At 39.1% G+C, this 18,453-nt stretch overlaps 1 protein-coding gene across 1 annotated transcript in view; it reads right to left on the minus strand.

Annotated features, from left to right (window-relative positions):
- Positions 1-18,453, minus strand: part of LOC129718617 (E3 ubiquitin-protein ligase UBR1) — a 504,745-nt gene that overhangs the window by 49,967 nt on the left and 436,325 nt on the right. The window contains exon 9 of the mRNA XM_055669553.1: positions 5,421-6,592. Coding sequence (XP_055525528.1) covers positions 5,421-6,592 — 1,172 coding nt within the window. The remainder of the gene's footprint in view (positions 1-5,420; positions 6,593-18,453) is intronic.

The raw sequence follows: 18,453 nt of genomic DNA on the forward strand, positions 1-18,453 counted from the left end.
AACTTGAAGAAGTCGAAGGTTGTGTCCTATTCCAGGACCGCGTATAATCCCTGAAAGTATGAAAAAGAAAGTTTTAAAAATGCTTCACATGAACCACTCAGGTATAAGCAAAATCAAGCAACTAGCTCGAAGAACAGTCACTGGTTCGGACTAAATAAGGACGTGGAAGACTACGTTAAAGGATGCGTGATATGCCATCAAATGACTGCGATCAACAAACCGGTACCATATTCAAAATGGATATCAACTAAAAAACCTTTTAGCAGGATTCACGCAGATTTCTTTTTTTTTTTTTGACCGAAAGACTTTTCTTGTAGTTGTGGACAGTTATACCAAATGGATCGAACTGGAATACATGCGGTACGGTACAACCTACAAGCAGGTCCTAAGAGTACTAATAGGAATTTTCGCTAGGTTCGGGTTACCGGACGTTGTGGTTACAGATGGGGGACCACCTTTCAACTCAGACAATTTGGCGAGGTTCTTAGAAAAACAGAAAATTTTGGTCATGAAAAGCCCTCCGTATCACCCGAAGAGTAATGGGCAGGCAGAAAGAAGTGTACGACTGGTTAAAGACGTATTGGAAAAGTTCTTTCTTGATCCAGAGATCCAGAGGAGGCTGGACATTGATGAGCAACTGGCGTATTTTCTATCCAACTACCGGAACATTTGCTTAGACAGATTTGGCCAATTTTCTTATGAAAGACTTCTCTCTTATAAACCGCAAACCAGGTTGGACTTAGTTAACCCTAGAAGTAATTTTAGGGACAATTTGAATAACTCGCATGAGGAGACCATATTGGCTGATTTTAAAGTTCACAAAAATCCTGATGCATTTACTAAACTCAAGAATGGAGATTTAATTTTCTATAAAAATGTTAACCCTAAGGATATCAGGAAGTGGGTACAAGCCACCTTTTCTGACGTACATTTCAGATTTCTCTTGGGGAAGGATTGTGTTGGCGCATAAGCGTCAGCTTAAATTTTCGTCGACCCAACAAAGGGGAATCCTAGTTTTCTCTATGAACGATATGAAGAACCCAAGCCACAGCACCTATTTTGTCATCGAACCTAATAGCAGCACCAATTTCGTCATCTCTATCAATCGAAGAAACACTAATTTCGTCATCTTTATCAATCGGAGAAGCACCAATTTCGTCATCTCTATCAATCGAAGAAACACCAATTTCGTCGTTAATTTTGTCACCGGCTTCATTAAGAAGTATCGATACGCGTAATACAAGTAAGCGAAAAAGAGAAGATGAAGAACCAGAATCTGACTTTAACTCTAGCGAAGATTTTTACGGTTACCCAGCGGTTTCTTTCATTTTCACAAATCAAGATTTTCAGCATGATTATGTAGATCCATTACAAGTCCATTACAAGGCGCCCCAAAAGGAAAATGAAGAAACGTAGAAGTGATTTTGTCTATAACTAGTAGAATCGAAAAAGCAGGAGACTTTTAAATTTTTATTGTATATATTCCTTATTGGTTTAGCATGTAAGTGCAATCGAAAAATTAGATGTAAAACTTGTTGAATTTTGAATTGATACACTTTCAAACATAGAACTATTTTTGAATTTAAGGGTGAAGGAATTGTAGTAGTAATGTAACGCTTGAGAACTCGCTCAGAGTACAAGAGAATGAGCGAAAGCAAGAAAGAGAATATAAAAGAGCTTCGGTCATGTAGCGAATAGGTGGAATAAAAATATTCAGAACCTTATTGGCTATCAAAGTGACTAGTTGAGTATTTCTTTCAACACCTAGAATCAGAAGATATCCATCTCCTCCAGCCTGATTGGTAATTATTTCAGAAAGAAAATGCATTCAGATGAAAAACAGCGGAAATAGAAAAAATAAGTGTTTCCAGAACGAACATAAAACTATGCTTTTGCCTGCTTCTTTCTTCGAACAAGGGGCTCACTAAAGCGGCGTATGGTGTTCAATGGTGTTGTTTTGGATTTCCATAACAAACATCATTTTCTTTTTTTGTGTCCTGGCAATTATTTAAATGGAGGAAAAATTCATTTGACATTCATTTGGCAGTTCTTCCTTTCGACTTGTGCAAGCAGTGTGAGCACCGCCATACAAACGGGTTCGACAAAGTATGTCGAATGGTAAATCGAGCACACTTCCGATTTCTGCAGTGGTCACAATCAGACCGACATGTCTAATAGTCTAAACGTACCTTTAGAATATTTTCATCGTTAGAAATTTCAAGTATAGTTGTTAAACTGTTATCAAATTTTATATGGCAGGTGATGCCATAAGGCGTCACCCGCGGTGAATGGGTTAAGATTAACGTATGCATTAGAATTAAAGTCTACATTGACTGACGAATAGGGTGGTCTACCGGTAAAACAAAAACCGGTAAAACCGTTAAAACCGATATTTTTTTCATTACCGAAATACCGGTATTGGAGAGATGAAAAAATCGGCATTTTTCTTTAAATTGAAAAAAAAATTGTCACAATATTCATAAATCATTGTTAGGCTAATGAATGCTACTTACTTAGGTAGGCGTTAAAAATCACATGATGATGTATACAGGGTGTTAGGTTGCTCACTTTTAATCAAATCCTTCAAGGATGATTCAGGACCCTATTTGATGAAAAAAATCCTTCTGCACAGATGGTCAAAATTTAACTACTGAAGAGTTATTCTCTTCTTCTAGTTTTCGGTTATGTTCACCTTCAACGAGGTCTATCACAAGAAGTATGATAGCTGGCTCAGTCATGTTGGTTCTCTTGGAGTGCTGAGAAAATTTCGTAATCAATAGTGTTTCTATCAATAATAAATATTCTATCAATGAAGCAAAACATTTATTGTTCAAGTAGAACAGCTAATCTCTTTACACACTCGTACTCACAGAGGCAACGCGTGGGTTTTGAACCTAACAGATAACTACAAGTTATGAAAATCATAGTTTGAGTGTTATGAGTTATGAGGCACCATTCACGCTATACCAGTGATAAGAGGATTGGCATCACAGCCTCAGTAACCAGCTGGTCAATTAAATTCTGTGTAAATAACTAGAATAACCCTGGGCAAGTTGCAAAAATACTGTCTTGTTAGGTAGCATCTTGGCAAGACCCCTGAGTTATAACTAGTCAGTTAACTGCCGAAGGATAAGGAAAGGCAAGGATCTCTGAAGGTTAATAAGTGTGTGTAAGTGTGAGTGCGTGTGTGTGTAAATGTATGTGCATCTGTTTGTTTGTTGAGTTTACTATGCTGAAAAACAATGATGATAATAATAAAAATATTGATAATAACAATAATAATCGTAACAATTAAAATAATAAAAAAACGGAACATAATAATAACAACATATGCTAATCAATAAACAAAAACAGACATGATAAAATAATACTTAGCTTAATAAATAAAACGAATAACTGTGGTTCCTTGATCAAATTTCGCTGTGTTGGTGAATTCAATACATATCTAACGATCTAAACTCGAAATTTTATTATGAAACTCGGAATAAAAAAAAAAAATGAAAATATTAAAAAAAACGAAAAGGGAAAATGAAACAGAATGTATATATGAACGATGTAGTCGATAAAGAAACCACGTACACGTTTACTAAATAATACTACATGCAACAATACAACTTTGCACATGGAACTAATAATAAAAAGTGAAGAATTTAATTTCACGCTTAACTACAGTCCATCCATGAATGCATAAGTCACACTGCCAGAAAAAAGTAAAAGCATTAATTCATTTTATCTAATAGGTAACGAAGTATCATGTGGGACTGTAATGCATTCATGGATATAGATAAGAAAAGAGCTTACACTATGTGGTCTGGTCCACGTGTGAGAAAAATTCTTTAGTGTTAATTAATATTGTTAAGAAACTCTCTCACATAGGAGCTTACCGAGATCAGAGTAGGAAAGACTACAACATAGGTATCTGACTCTCATCATCTCCCTTAGCTCCCATCCGCCACCCGGGAGCACGCGCCCTTGGGCTGTCAAAACTCTCATACGATAGTTTTGTGGCTCCATCTTAGGATTCCGTAAAGCTATAAGAACCCGAGATAGGAGCTCAACCACCAAGCCCAGGGAACAATGGTCGCAGAGGTCCTAATCTTACAAAAAAAAAATCTGGATCTTAATGCAGCATAGATACTCATAAATGCAAAAACATAATCATTCAGCGACACGTCCATACATAGGTGCAACCTGAGACGCTAAGCAAAAAATAAATTTCTAATCCAAATTTATGTAGGTAACGTCTTCGGCAGTGGCTTACTTCGGCAGGTTTTGCATAAGACTGCGGCAGAAAACCGGCCGAAAAAAACCACTACCGGAGACGTTCGACCAGTGCCGATAAAGGTCATTTTCCCCAGCAAAATTCTTCGAAAATTATAGCCAATCATTTTCAATTTTCACTTCCAATGATCGCAGCACTCTTTCAGATACACTTGATTTTCGTCCTAGTAACGTGCTGTTATACTCAGATGAAATAGGTCGCGCGCATCGTTCACGGTTACGGAATAAAATTTGACGACAAATCCAACCAAATGATCTTCACTTCAAAGCGAAAAAGAAAAACAAACAGTCCACTCAACCAAAATGAACCTCACCGAAACATTTTTTCACTGGCACTGACCGATGCCTTGACAATCTTCGTTAACTGATAAACTGAATTTGTTGTCTTGCTTTCATCGCATGAAATATAATGAGGTGTTTTGACAGTTCACTTCCATGCAAAAAGGGGAAGGGAGAACTCTGAAAGGATTGTAAAAAATAACGTTTATGGATGCTTCATTTCACTTTCACTCAAGAGTGTCAACAAATATCAACCCTGCGTTCGACACCCTTTAATTATTATTCAGTTTTATTTGTAAATAGTACAGAGAGAGAGTGACTTGCGTTTTTTTTTTCGCGGACAATCATCATTACTTCCCCAAACTATGATTTTAAGAATTTTGTAGTTGAAAAAGTAGATCTAAAGACCACGAGTCACCCCTGGTTTGTATTAATCCGAAAAAAATAAAAATACCGGTTTTTTACCGGTTTTACCGGTTTTAATTTTTATGGATACCGAAATACCGGTTTTTCGATAAGTCGGTAATACCGACCACCCTACTGACGAAATAAATAAATTAAAGGTCATTTAGGGCATTTTTACTTTAGCGCAAAATAAATCTGCGATGTTGCTTTTCAGATGACGTCATTGTTTGCAAGTTTCGGAAAACTGACGACGATAAAAATACAGTGTAAACAATACACTCCATACTACTTTTATCCAAATTTTCAAGAGAAAATCCCCATGAATAATTTTCTACAGCGTGTTTTCCGCCGTGCAATTTGATATGGGTCACTCTTTAGTATCGAGTATCGACATGCGAATGCTTGAGAAGAAAATTCGCAAATTTTGTTCATGTACATATTTGACAAAAAATTACCTTATAGAAAACTCTCCATTAAGCGGTTTATCTGTAGCACGCAGTATCATTTCCAATGATTCTATTGTGTATGAACAAGATAACCATGTTATCAGATATTCTTCAAAATTCTTCGTAGTTGTCGGAAATGGAGCTACAGCATGTATTGCATGGCAAAATTTATCAACATATTCTCCAATCGAATCACTGACAACCGATGTATAATTCGATATATTTGTATCGGACGTAATATCAAAAATGGACGCCAATTTATTTATCACAGTTTCCTCGAAGAAGTTTTTTGTCTGCCTCATGATTTCATCTACTGAATCTTGACTTTCGACTTCGTTGTTATTTAAACATTTCAAATCATTGATGATTTCGTTCATTAGATCAATCCATGTACGGAATTCTAGTTTATCAGGAACAGTTTTCAAAAAACTTGTATTTTCGTTAAAGCTTCCAAGAGAGGGTAATAATGGTAGTAAGGCGTTACTCAAATATCTGCAAAGCGGGCATAGAAACTCTCGTTTTTCTATATCGAAAAGCACCGGTGTCCTGTTTCGATATGGTCGGCGGTTTTCTTTAATCATTTCATTATTAAAATATTTTTCGAAACAAGAAGCATGCATTACATGCCCACATGTTCCAACGTGTGGCAACGGATGAGTGCTAATTTCTAAAAACTTCAATTGGCCACGGCTATCTGTTTCTTGATAGCGAAGAAGCACACTCGATTTCTGAACAAAAGCGGCATATACCATGCATTCATCTTTCTTGGTTACCGCTGATTCCTCAGAGCAAAGAATACATCGAAATCGAGATTCATCCATCCGCTGAATTATTCTGTTTGCGCCAATGCATGCTTGCTCGTCTGATTCTTCAGTTATCACTTGCCAATCCATACTACTATTGCACGCTGTATCTTCGGTATCACAACTACTTGCGAACATTTCGGCATTTGTTGTCATGAAATTTCTCTGTGCATTTTGAATTTGAGTAAGAATTTGAGCGCGTCGTTGCGCTGCTAGTTTGGCTCGTTCTTTTTTTTCTAATCGCTCAACTTCAATCTGCGTTTTAGAAGTCTGGTGTTGGGTAACCTGTTCCTCGTCAATGTTTTCATCTAGACGCTTTGTAATTACACTCTTGTATTTATGTAGGACCCATAAGAGAAGATCTCTTTGTGATTCAACCTTGAATTAGAAATAAAAATAAATTTAATTAGACATACTTATACAAGAAATCTGATAGTTTTTATTTCAAGCCACATTTTATTATGTCCGTACTTCTGCAGCATATCACTAGCGGCAGGAACAGTATTCTACACGATTTTTTGGGACTCGTGAATAATCTTTATACGTCGAAAACAGCATTCTACGTTTTCTACGAACGAAAATCTCGTGCATGTAGAAAAGTTCGGAACACTCGAAAATTCAATGTATCAGTCATAACACGACTTTCGCTGCACTGATTAAGTCTGTGCATGCAAGTCACGGGGGATGAAAAAAACAAATCGTGGTTGAGTCGAAAAACTCTCGCGTATTGGGAAAAGTAATAAACGTACAAATAGATTTAAAAAACTGGCTTAGAATATCTCTTTTTTAAATAGACTGGTCAAAATCTAGTTCTCTATTGCACAACACGCTGGATAACTCAATGGTATGCAATCGAATCGTTTAAAGAAAAAACGCTTTTTAAATAGTCTGTTACCGGTTTTATTTATCACTCTAAACAACAAATTTCCTGGTAGCCAACAGTGAAACTATATCGAACATTTAAAACATAACATTCAAACACATATGAACATTAACACTTGCAAAAAACATGAAATAAATATGTTTCAAATATATGACGCGATTTTTTTTTATCGTGGTATAAGCGAAACGACACTGTACTTATATTTGGGTAGGATTCGATTATATATAGACTTGATTATACAGGGTGTTAGGGAGCTCACCTGAAATTCTTTAAGGGGTAATAGAGGACCTAATTTGATGAAAAAATCCTTCTACTCATAAGGCCAAAATTCAACTACTGCAGAGTTGTTCACTTTTTCAGTTTCCGGTTATGCTTGCCTTTAACGAGGTCTTGTACAAGAAGTATGATAGCTAGCTCAATTCTGTTGGTTTCATTGGAAAGCTGAGAAAATTTCATAATCAATAGTATCTTGAAAACGTCAAACATTCGTTCCTTTCTAAGTGCTTCTTATTTTCTCTAGTTTGACATTTTCAAGACACTATTGATTACGAAAGTTTCTCAGCCCTCCAGCTTTTCCCCTTCAATCCGGTCACCACATACCTGTTCCATACTGGCCTATGACATTTCTTGCCCTGTCTCTTTTACGTGCTTAACTTTTAGTACATTTTGGGCATTTTGATTGAGAGCGCTGTAACATGTGCTCTAAAACACGTGCGCCAGCGTGAACGCTAAGACGCTAAGACCAGTTGGTGGTCATAACCCATGGACCGTATTTTCTATTATCGTTGAAGATAAACTGCGTGAATCCTTATTGCCCCCTTCTTATTACCAACAGCTGCACAGCATTTCGAATATTTCAGCCGTGATATATCCTTTTGATCCATGATAACAAAACTTAGTCGAACTTCTCTTCACAATTGCTATAAGTTGTTATTTTATCAAGCTTTTAAACAGGTTCGTAACGTGCATACATATCACAACAGATACAATAGGTAAAAGATACGTACGTAGAATAAACATATATTCTGCAGGTAGAATAAACATGTATTGTAGCAGTCTAAACACCAGCAGCAGCACTCCTCTCGGGAGAAAATTACCTACCGCGTTTGGGTTACCTATGTTCTACAGCGGCCACGTGCTTCACGCAGGATTTTGCTTCCAGAGTCAAAAACAACACTCAAACACTGGTTCTACTATTACCTAATTTATTGACATTACACATTTACACAACATAACAAGTATTTCATTCTATCAAGGTGTTTTACACTAAAAAAATAATATACCTTGGCTTTAGTTTGCATTTTCATTTTTTATTTTAGAGAATAACTTTTTTTCCTTAAATATGCTCAAGTTGCGATGTATGAACGAAATGTAGCCAACAATGTTGTCTTTCACCAAACAAAATTTTAGCCAATTCAGAGATGACCATTTTTTCAAATATCTTAAAATAACAATATAGTTCACTCTCGAATTTCCCATATATTCCCGTGAAGACAGACAGGGAACACCCCCTCTTGTGGTGAAAAAGGTAACTAAACTCATTGCACAGTGGTACAGTAAGGCAATTTAGGCGGACATAAGCTTTTTGTTGCGATTTTGGTTTGCGGTTTAAAGCCATAGTTTTTGTGAAAAGCTGTTCTTATACATAGTCCTCTATTTATGTGCGAATGAAAATTAGGGTGGTCCTAAAATCAACGAAATAAAAACAAACTAACTTGTTTTTATTTGCATAGATAATTGTAAACATTCTTTGGCAAACTTGTAGACCAACTAATTCTAAGTAATCTTGTAAAAAAACTTTTTTGTAGACATGAAATTTGGTTTCCAAAAACAGTCTTTTCGCTCTATTTTTTCAATTCAAATTTAAAAACAAAGTTTTCTTCGGTAACTTTAATAAAAAATACGCCAATTTTTAAGAAAAAACACTGTCGATATATTGCACAGATGAAGAGTTTTCACTATTACTATTTTAAAAATAGGCCCTTTTGATATATTGATGTCTCCGTTTAGGGCAAACATAAATAATATTTTTTGGTATCATTTGAAAGAACAAATATTGTATAAATATTGTGAAGAAATACCGAAAGTTGCTTGAAATTAGTTGATCCACAACCGTGCCGATGAATGTATACATTTATTTATGCAAATAAAAAGTTAGTTTTTTCATTTAGTCGATTTCAGGACCACCCTAATTTTCATTTGCACATAAAAAATAGACTAAATATAAGAAACAAGTTCTTAGAAAAAAATTTTACTCTAAATTACAAAATCGCATCGAAAAACTCATGTCCGCCTATATTGCCTTACTGTACCACTGTGCATTGTTGTTGAATTTCTGTGAGCGTGTGACATTCTCACACACGAAACTGAATTTACTCAATTTTAGATTTAGTTGACTCAATTTCATACTTCCACAGAAAAAAATATGTTGCAGATTTCGTGCGTATATTGTTTGTATGTAAAACTAACGCCATTCCGGGAGTTAAATATTGATAATATAAAACATGTAGCTTATCGAGGCACGAAGAAGAAATATTCAAATAATCATGCCACGACGTGTAAATGGTAAACTAATCCCAAGTTGCTATATTCGTGGTTTCCTGTGTAACTTCACTAGCTCAGATCCATCACGGGAAGCAACTACGAAATGTGCGGCCGTCAAGCTCAAGCTCAATAATCAGGCCACGAAGTGTACAATTAAATGAATATTTCAATTACCTCGTGAAAAATATAGAAGGAGAAACCGCACAATGGTTGTCAATAGTCGTATATGGTTGTTGTGCAACTTTTAGCTTAGATAACACTTGAATGTTCTATCAATTTAACAATTTAAGTATTGATACATATAATGTTGTAATTGGTTTAAAAACTTTATTATATTATACATAAAAGATATTCAACAAAACAAACGTAATTAGTGAACAACTGTTATGCAAAAACTATTATTTAATGTTTAGTTTTCTTCGTTTTGAAAGTATTTTTTTGTTTTTTTATCCCTCCGAATTTTTTTGCTCTCGAGTTCTAATCTTCGTATTCATCACTTGCAGCTTTGCTCTAACCAGCATATTTATGTATTTACTATCTGACCCGGCAAACTTCGTCCCGCCTATTTTTGTGTTTAATTTAATAATTTTCAACATTCCAAATTCATTGATTTCTTGCGATTTGTTTATATCGTTTGAAATTATTGGTTTTATCGGAATGACAACATCCTCGACTTTTGCCTTTAGTACATCACCTCTATTCCGAAAACACTCATATTGGGTGGTATTCAGTTATTTTCGTTGTTTTCCAGAAACTGAAAGTGGTCATATTCGAATTCAAGATGGTGTCCAGGGTCAATGCTTGGCTTCTATACATTATTTCGATTACGGAAATATTCATATGCAGTAGTATTCGGCTGTTTCCCAGAAGTTGCCATCTTACAATTCAAAATGGTGTCTGAGGTCAATTTTTAGCTCCATGCATCATTCTGGTTAAAGAAACACTCATATTGGGTGGTATTTGGTCCCTTTTGGCTATTTTACAGAAACCACCACCCTGGATTTTAAAATGGCATTTGGTCACAATTTCTGGCTCCTGAGCGTCATTCTGGTTTACGAAACACCAATAATAGGTGTTATTTAGTCATTTTCGGCCGTTTTACAGAAACCGGAAGCCACCATCTCAGAATTCAAAATGGTGTCTGTGGTCGATTCTAGCTCCTGTGTATCATTCCAGTATCGGAGCATCTCATATTGGATGGAAATCGGCCGGTTGAAGAAATACCCATACAACAATATCGCACGCTCAGCCTTGGGGCTAATAGCGGTCTCGATGAACTAGATTAGTTGAGAGAATTCGTTATCGATATTGTTTTGGCTCATTTTGTATGTGTAGGGTAAGTACAACGATACACCGTGCCGCAGTGGTGAGTCGAGAAAATTTCCAGCTCGGAAAGATCCTCGACTCGATCGGGAATCGAACCCGATATCACAACCGTGTGGGAGAGCTAGCCGACCGACATCGCTAACCACAGAACCACGGGGACCACAGAAAATACCAAGAAATACCCATATTGGGTGGTATTTGGTCATTTTCGGCAGTTTCCCATTCACCGGAAGTCGTTATTTTACAATTGGGTTGTTTAGCTATATCAGTTTTTTATATCATCTGAAAGATCTGCATTTTCTGAGTAAAACGTGATTTAAAAATTTTTTCTATCGTTGTCCTTCGCTTTTCGAATCAAGAATTAAAACTGCTCGAAATCTGCTCGAAATCGCTACAATGACAGTTCGCCCATATACTAACTGTCATTGTAGCGATTTGGAGCGAATTTTAATTCTTCATTTAAAAATCGAAGGAAATCACGTTTTGCTCAGAAAATTACACTCTTTTAAATGATATATAAAAATCGGAAATCCGTGAATAGCTAAACAACCCAATTCATAATGTTATCTGAGGTCGATTTGTAGCTTCAGTAAATCATAACAATCCCGGAAACACCCATAATGAGTGTTATTTGGTCTTTTGCCACTGTTGTTTCGGAACCGGAAGTCGCCATATTGGATTTCAAAATGGCATTTGGAGACAATTTCTGGCCTATGAGCATCATTCTGGTTAAAGAAACACCCATATTTGGTTGTATTGGGTCATTTTCGGCAGTTTTCTAGTCACCAAAAGTCGCCATTTTACTACTCAAAATGTTGTCTGAGGTCGATTTGTGGTTTCAGTGCATCATCACGATTTCGGAAATACCCATATTGGGTGGTATTTGGTCATATCTCGCTGTTTCTCAGAAACCGGAAGTCGCCATCTTGGATTTTAAAATGGTATTCAGAGACAATTTCTGGCCTCTGAGCGTCATTCTAGTTAAAGAAACATCCATATTAGGTGGTATTTGGTCATTTTCGTTTTTTTTCCAATCACTGGAAGTCGCCATCTTACAATTCAAAATGTTGTCTGAGGTCGATTTGTGGCTTCAGTGCATCATAACAATCGCGGAAATACCCATATTTGGTCATTTGTCGCTATTTTTCAGAAGCCGGAAGTCGCCATCTTGGATTTCAAACTGGCATTTGGAGACAATTTCTGGCCTCTGGGCGTCATTCTGGTTAAAAAAACACCCATATTAGGTTGTATTTGGTCATTATCGGCAGTTTTCCAGTCACCGGAAGTCGCTATTTTACAACTCAAAATATTGTCGGAGGTCGACAAACGTCCAAACCGTGGAACACCACCCATGGATTGCCTCATACATAGGCAAACTTTATTATTATAAAACATTCGGCCGAGTCCACTTCACAATAAAATGTGCATTTTTTTCAGTGTACCCATTAGGGTAATATTATTGTCAAAAGTTACTCTTTTTCGCATGTCGTGCAGAACAAAATCGGAAGTGGCGCACCTAGCGGTCGAAAAGTTGACTAACGCTTCTGTCATTTTCAATTTGTCTTCATAATTTCATATATATTTGATTTTTTTTAAATCGATGTATTGTGTTTAAATTGCATTTTTTTTTTCAGTGTAGGACTTGATATATAATTTTTTCCATATTTTTTATGAAAATTCAGACAATTTCCTAAAAGTTACTTATAGAACACTTTTTTGTAGAATTTACCGTTTTTGAATTATATTGATTTACAAAAAATCGGCAAAAAAAAGTTTCGCCCTTTTCAGAAGACAGTCTAGACTAATTTTGTAGAAAGTAAGTATGCAGATATGCTTAATTAGGTGATGTCTTCACACCCAAAAAGTTTCAACCAATTCGGAGAGGGTGCTGCCAACGGCGGGTTCATTTGGCGCGAAATCCGTCATTTTTGTTGTCATTCCGACGTAGCAGGCATCGCAGTTTTTGCATGGCATCTTGTATATGACGTTGTTTTGGTGCTCCTGGGAGACGGGGTCTTTAACTGAGTAATTGTCCAACTGTTTTTATTTTGCGGTGTGCTAGTCGAATGTTTTTGTATTCGTTTTTCAGGTGTTTGTCGATTCGGTTCGACAGGTATGGAATGTATGGTATTGAACGGTAAGTTTTCATCGGATGATTGTTGTGGTGTAATATTGTTTTCTTGCCTTCGGTTTATGGTTCTTAGTGCATATAACAGAAACTGTTTTTGTACGGATTCGATTCTATTGAAATGGACGTCTTAATAGGGCGACCAAACAACACTACAGAATTCTAAAATAGATCTAACATATGCAACAAAAAGAGTTTTTATAGTGTACGGGTCTACGAAATGATAACTGAACCTTTTTATAAAACTTAGCATACTGTTGGTTCTATTGATGATCGTATTGTAGTGATCAATGAATGTTAACTTAGAATCCACAATCACTCCTAAATCTCTAATTTGATAACACCTTTCTACAATTTGATGTCCAAGAGTACAACTGGAATGTTCAGGATTTCTTTTCCTTGTGTAGGATAAAATTGTTGGATGTCTGATTTGTTTCTTGTTTCCATGCACAATTTCATGTCATCGGCATATATCAACACTTTGAGACGATTTAACACAAGGGTAACGTCATTAACAAATAAAATGAAGTCACTTTTACTTACTTTACTTTACTTTACTTTTTTGGCTAACGGACCGTTCACCGGTCTAGGGCCGAACGAATTAGAGATGTCCAGCTTCTTCTGTCTTGGGCAGCCGTTCTCCAGTCTCCCCGTACACCAGCAGATCGTGCATCTTCTTCCACCGCGCACATCCACCGCGTGCGAGGCCTACCACGGAGTCGACGGTCTCTTCCTGGTTCTCTACTGAAGATAGTTTTGGCGGCTCTCTCTTCAGGCATCATGGCTGCGCGTCCAGTCCACTGAAGCCTGCCCTGCTGTATTACCTTCACTATATCAGCATGTTTGTATACCTGGTACAACTCGTCATTCATGCGTCTGCGCCACACTGCACCTTCCAAGTTACCGCCAAGTATCGATCGCAGAACTTTACGCTCGAAAACTCCGTGCACTCGACGATCAGCTTCCTTCAGCGTCCATGCTTCATGTCCGTAAAGGGCCACCGGGAGTATCAGCGTCCTATACAGCGCTAGTTTTGTGCGAGTTTGCAAACTACGGGACCTTAGCTGGTTACGCAGTCCGTAGAAAGCCCTGTTCGCAGCTGCAACTCGTCGTTTCACTTCACGGCTCATATCGTTGTCACATGTCACAAGCGTACCAAGATAAACGAATTCGTCAACCACTTCAAATCGTTCCCCATCTATCTCCACCTCAGCACCAACACCACGGGGACTCCCACGCTCTCTGCCAGCTACCATGTACTTCGTTTTGGCAGAGTCAATGACAAGTCCCAATCTCGCTGCTTCTCTCTTAAAGGGTACGAAAGCCTCCTCCATGGCCTTACGGTTGATACCGATGATATCGACGTCGTCCGCAAAACCAAGAAGCATGTGAGATTTCGTGATGATCGTACCGTTTCTTTCGACGTTTGCTCTTTGTACTGCACCCTCAAGAGCGATGTTAAACAGTAGGTTGGAGAGCGCATCCCCCTGCTTCAGTCCATCCAACGTTACGAACGCGGCTGATGTCTCGCCAGCTATCCGCACGCACGATGTTGATCCCTCCAGTGTCATACGACTCAGGTTTATTAGTTTCGTAGGGAAACCGTGTCCCAGCATGATCTGCCACAGCTCGTTTCTTTTCACTGAGTCGTATGCCGCCCTGAAGTCCACAAACAGATGGTGAGTCGATAAGTTGTACTCCCGGAACTTATCGAGGATCTGTCGCAGGGTGAAAATTTGATCCGTCGTGGAACACCCTTGTCGAAAACCAGCCTGGTATTCGCCAACAAAGGATTCCGTTAGCGGTCTCAATCTGAAGAACAGGATACGGGAGAGCACTTTATATGCGGAGTTGAGCAACGTTATCCCTCGATAGTTGCCACAATCCAATCGATGGCCCTTCTTATAGATAGGGCATATGAGGCCTTCCAACCAGTCGTTCGGCATTTGTTCGTCCGCCCAGATTCTTAGTATTATCTGGTGGATTGCATAGTACAGCCGCTCGCTTCCCGCTTTTAGGAGTTCGGACGGGATACCGTCCTTCCCAGCGGCTTTGCCGTTTTTCAGCTCACTAATCGCCTTTTTCACCTCCTCCTGTGTCGGTGGCTCCACAGCTTGTTCGTCACTCATAATTGTCATCCTGTTCCTGCTCTGCTCATCCGGCTCCTCGCCGTTCAATAGCGCCTGAAAATGCTCCTTCCACCTGGCTGCAACCGTCGGTTTATCAGTAAGCTGGTTGCCGTCCTTGTCATTACACATGACCGGCACAGGGAAATTCCTGCTTCTCACTCTGTTGACAGTTCTATAGAATCTCCGCACGCCGTTTTCAGCATAGCTGTCCTCTGCGCTGGCGAGCACCTGCTCCTCGTAATTGCACTTCTTCCGACGGTGGGTTCTATTTTCGGCAGCTCTTGCCACCCTGTACCTCTCTCTGTTCTGACGCGTAGCCGCAGTGAGCATGCGGCTCCTGGCACGGTTCTTCTCATCTGTCGCTCTCTGGCACTCAGCATCGAACCAGTCGTCTTTCACGCGTCGTACCTACCACCTCTCTCGCAGTCGTTTCGATGGCGCCGTGAATACTGCTCCACAGCCCATTTATGTCTTCCACTCCTTCCTCCTGCTGTTCTGCGATCCGTTGATCCAGCTCTCTGGCGTATTCTGCTGCACGCCATCAACTGAATGTTGAAACGCGTCGTCCTGGTGAATCCTCTCTGTGCAAGATTTCAGCACGTTCGACAACCGTGCGCGGATCTTACAAACGACGAGATAATGGTCAAAGTCAATGTTTGGTCCCCGAAAAGATCTAACATCAGTAACATCCGAAAAGTGCCGACCGTCAATCAGTACGTGATCGATCTGGGAGCAGGCTTCTCCATTTGGATGCCTCCGGGTGTGTTTCCGAATATTCAGAAAATAGGAGCTACATATGGCCATTCCTCTGGCCGCGGCAAAGTTTATCAGCCTCAGACCGTTTTCATTGGTTGACGAGTGGAGGCTATGCCTTCCAATGACCGGACGGAAGAATTCCTCCCTCCCAACCTGTGCGTTTGCGTCTCCGATGACGACTTTTACGTCGTGTTTTGGGCGCTCGTCATAGTTTCGCTCAAGCTTGTCATAGAACTCATCTTTGGCTTCATCGGATTTGTCGTTTGTCGGTGCGTAGGTGTTGATTAAACTGTAGTTGAAGAATTTGCCCTTAATCCTCAACACGCATATACGGTCATATACGGGCCTCCACCGGATGACTTTTGTTTTCTGATTCCCCAGCGCTACGAAACCGACGCCCCGTTCCGCTGCTTTGCCGCCACTGTAGTAGATGTGGTACTTGAAAGAAGTGCGTGCAATAGGGTCTACTGCACGGAATTCCCTTTCTCCGGAATTTGGCCACCGAACCTCCTGAATCGCTGCGATTTTGACTTCCTGCCGCTGTAGTTCTCGAGCAAGCAAGCCAGCCCGCACCGGTTCATTGAGAGATCGGACGTTCCAAGTACCCAATTTCCAATCGTTTACCTTAATCTTTTTCCGTGTTCGTAGCCTAGGTCTTTGCCGATTGATCCGTTCCGTATTTCTAAATTCGTTGTTCGTGGTTGATGAAAGGTTTCGGTATGCTACCTTACCAGGATCGCGATACCTACATCCTGCTGATGGGGCTGCCATCTTAGGTGTGGCTGGCGGGATACAGCAGTCCATAATTCAGCCGCCCGCTCCGGGTCAGACGCTGTTGTACGCCGCCCCTATGGGGATACAGCCGCGTACGACCCCCTTCCCAGTCAGCATACGACCATAGTTTCCACCGGGGTTGGTTACCCGATCTCCGCTAAGGTTACTCGTATTCCGGTCGGCACCACGTGGAGGTCGGGATAGGAGTTGCTGGACAGAGGTGAATGGCCACATTAGGGTCTCAAGTTACACGTGTCCAGCCCTTTGTCGTGGTCCCCGTGGTTCTGTGGTTAGCGATGTCGGTCGGCTAGCTCTCTCACATGGTTGTGATATCGGGTTCAATTCCCGATCAGGTCGAGGATCTTTTCGAGCTGGAAATTTTCTCGACTCAGCACTGGGGCACGGTGTATCGTTGTACTTATCCTACAACATGCAAAATGTGCCAAAAACAATATCGATAACGAATTCTCTCAACTAATCTAGTTGATCGAGACCGCATTAGCCCCCCAGGCTAGCGTGCGATATTGAAGTCACTTTTACTGGTACAGAAACGTGTCAAAGCTAACCGTTTGTGTCCTATTTGTCAGATAAGATTCAATCCATCTAAGTAGGCCTAACGCAAATCCCAGTTTTTTTTTATTTGAACATAAGCATGGAAATATCTACTCTGTCAAAAGCTTTACTAAAATCCGTGTATAGAGTTTCCACGAAGTTGCCTCTGTCCTTAGACGCAAGAGAGAAATCAACAAATTCAAGTTTGTAGCCGTAGACCTGCCTTTGTAAAAACCATGTTGGTTACACGTTATACGAATCTTTACCTGATTAAATATTTTTTGGTTTACGATAGCTTCAAAAAGTTTGAGGATACATGATATTATTGCAATGCCACGATAATTTTTGATGTCAGATCTCTTACCTGACTTGAAAATCGGTATGAGAAAAGATTTTTTCCAGACTGATGGTTATTATCAGGACGTAAGGGATAAGTTGAAAAGCCAAAACAAGGGTTTCACGAAAGCAGGAGCAAGATTTTTCATAAGTGAGGGTGGAATCCCATCTGGTCTTGGACCTTTTGAAGCATCCAATTCTTTTAGTTTTGCGAGGATTTCTTGAACAGTCATTTGTTCAACAGATACGTTATTTATTTGTATTATCATGCAAGTGCGAAAAGTACTGAAAGTCCCTGACTTCGTCGCTATTTTTATAAACGGCTTGAAATAAACTCGCAAACTTGTTGCAGATTTGCTTCGAGTCAGTACTGGCAAAGTCTTCATATTGCATGCGAGATGAGAAGTTATTAGACTTCTTTTATTCGTTTGCAAATTTAAAAACCTAAATTAATCCACCTAGCGGTCACACCCAGCCTTCCTCATTCAAACTTATTATTTGTAAAAATAGATTCACATGAATGCTCAAATCCAACAAAGGTATATTCACTCTATGGATTCTGTAATATTGATGTTGTAATTGAAGTATAAAAAAAAACACATTTAAATTATGTTGAGGCCACATATTTTGATCAAAGCAAGTATAGTTTTAAGTAAATAGTCTTTGAATTTCTTTTCTTTCCATAACTTTTGAACCACATATCAAATTGTTATGAAGTTTGTGATTTGTAAGTTTGAGAGATGGCTCACTCGTATGACACTAGTTATGTTCAAATAAGTCGTGTGTAACCTTTGAGATAATAAACCTTCGT

The sequence above is a fragment of the Wyeomyia smithii genome, chromosome 1, assembly GCF_029784165.1.
Source record: "Wyeomyia smithii strain HCP4-BCI-WySm-NY-G18 chromosome 1, ASM2978416v1, whole genome shotgun sequence".
Taxonomy (NCBI): domain Eukaryota; kingdom Metazoa; phylum Arthropoda; class Insecta; order Diptera; family Culicidae; genus Wyeomyia; species Wyeomyia smithii.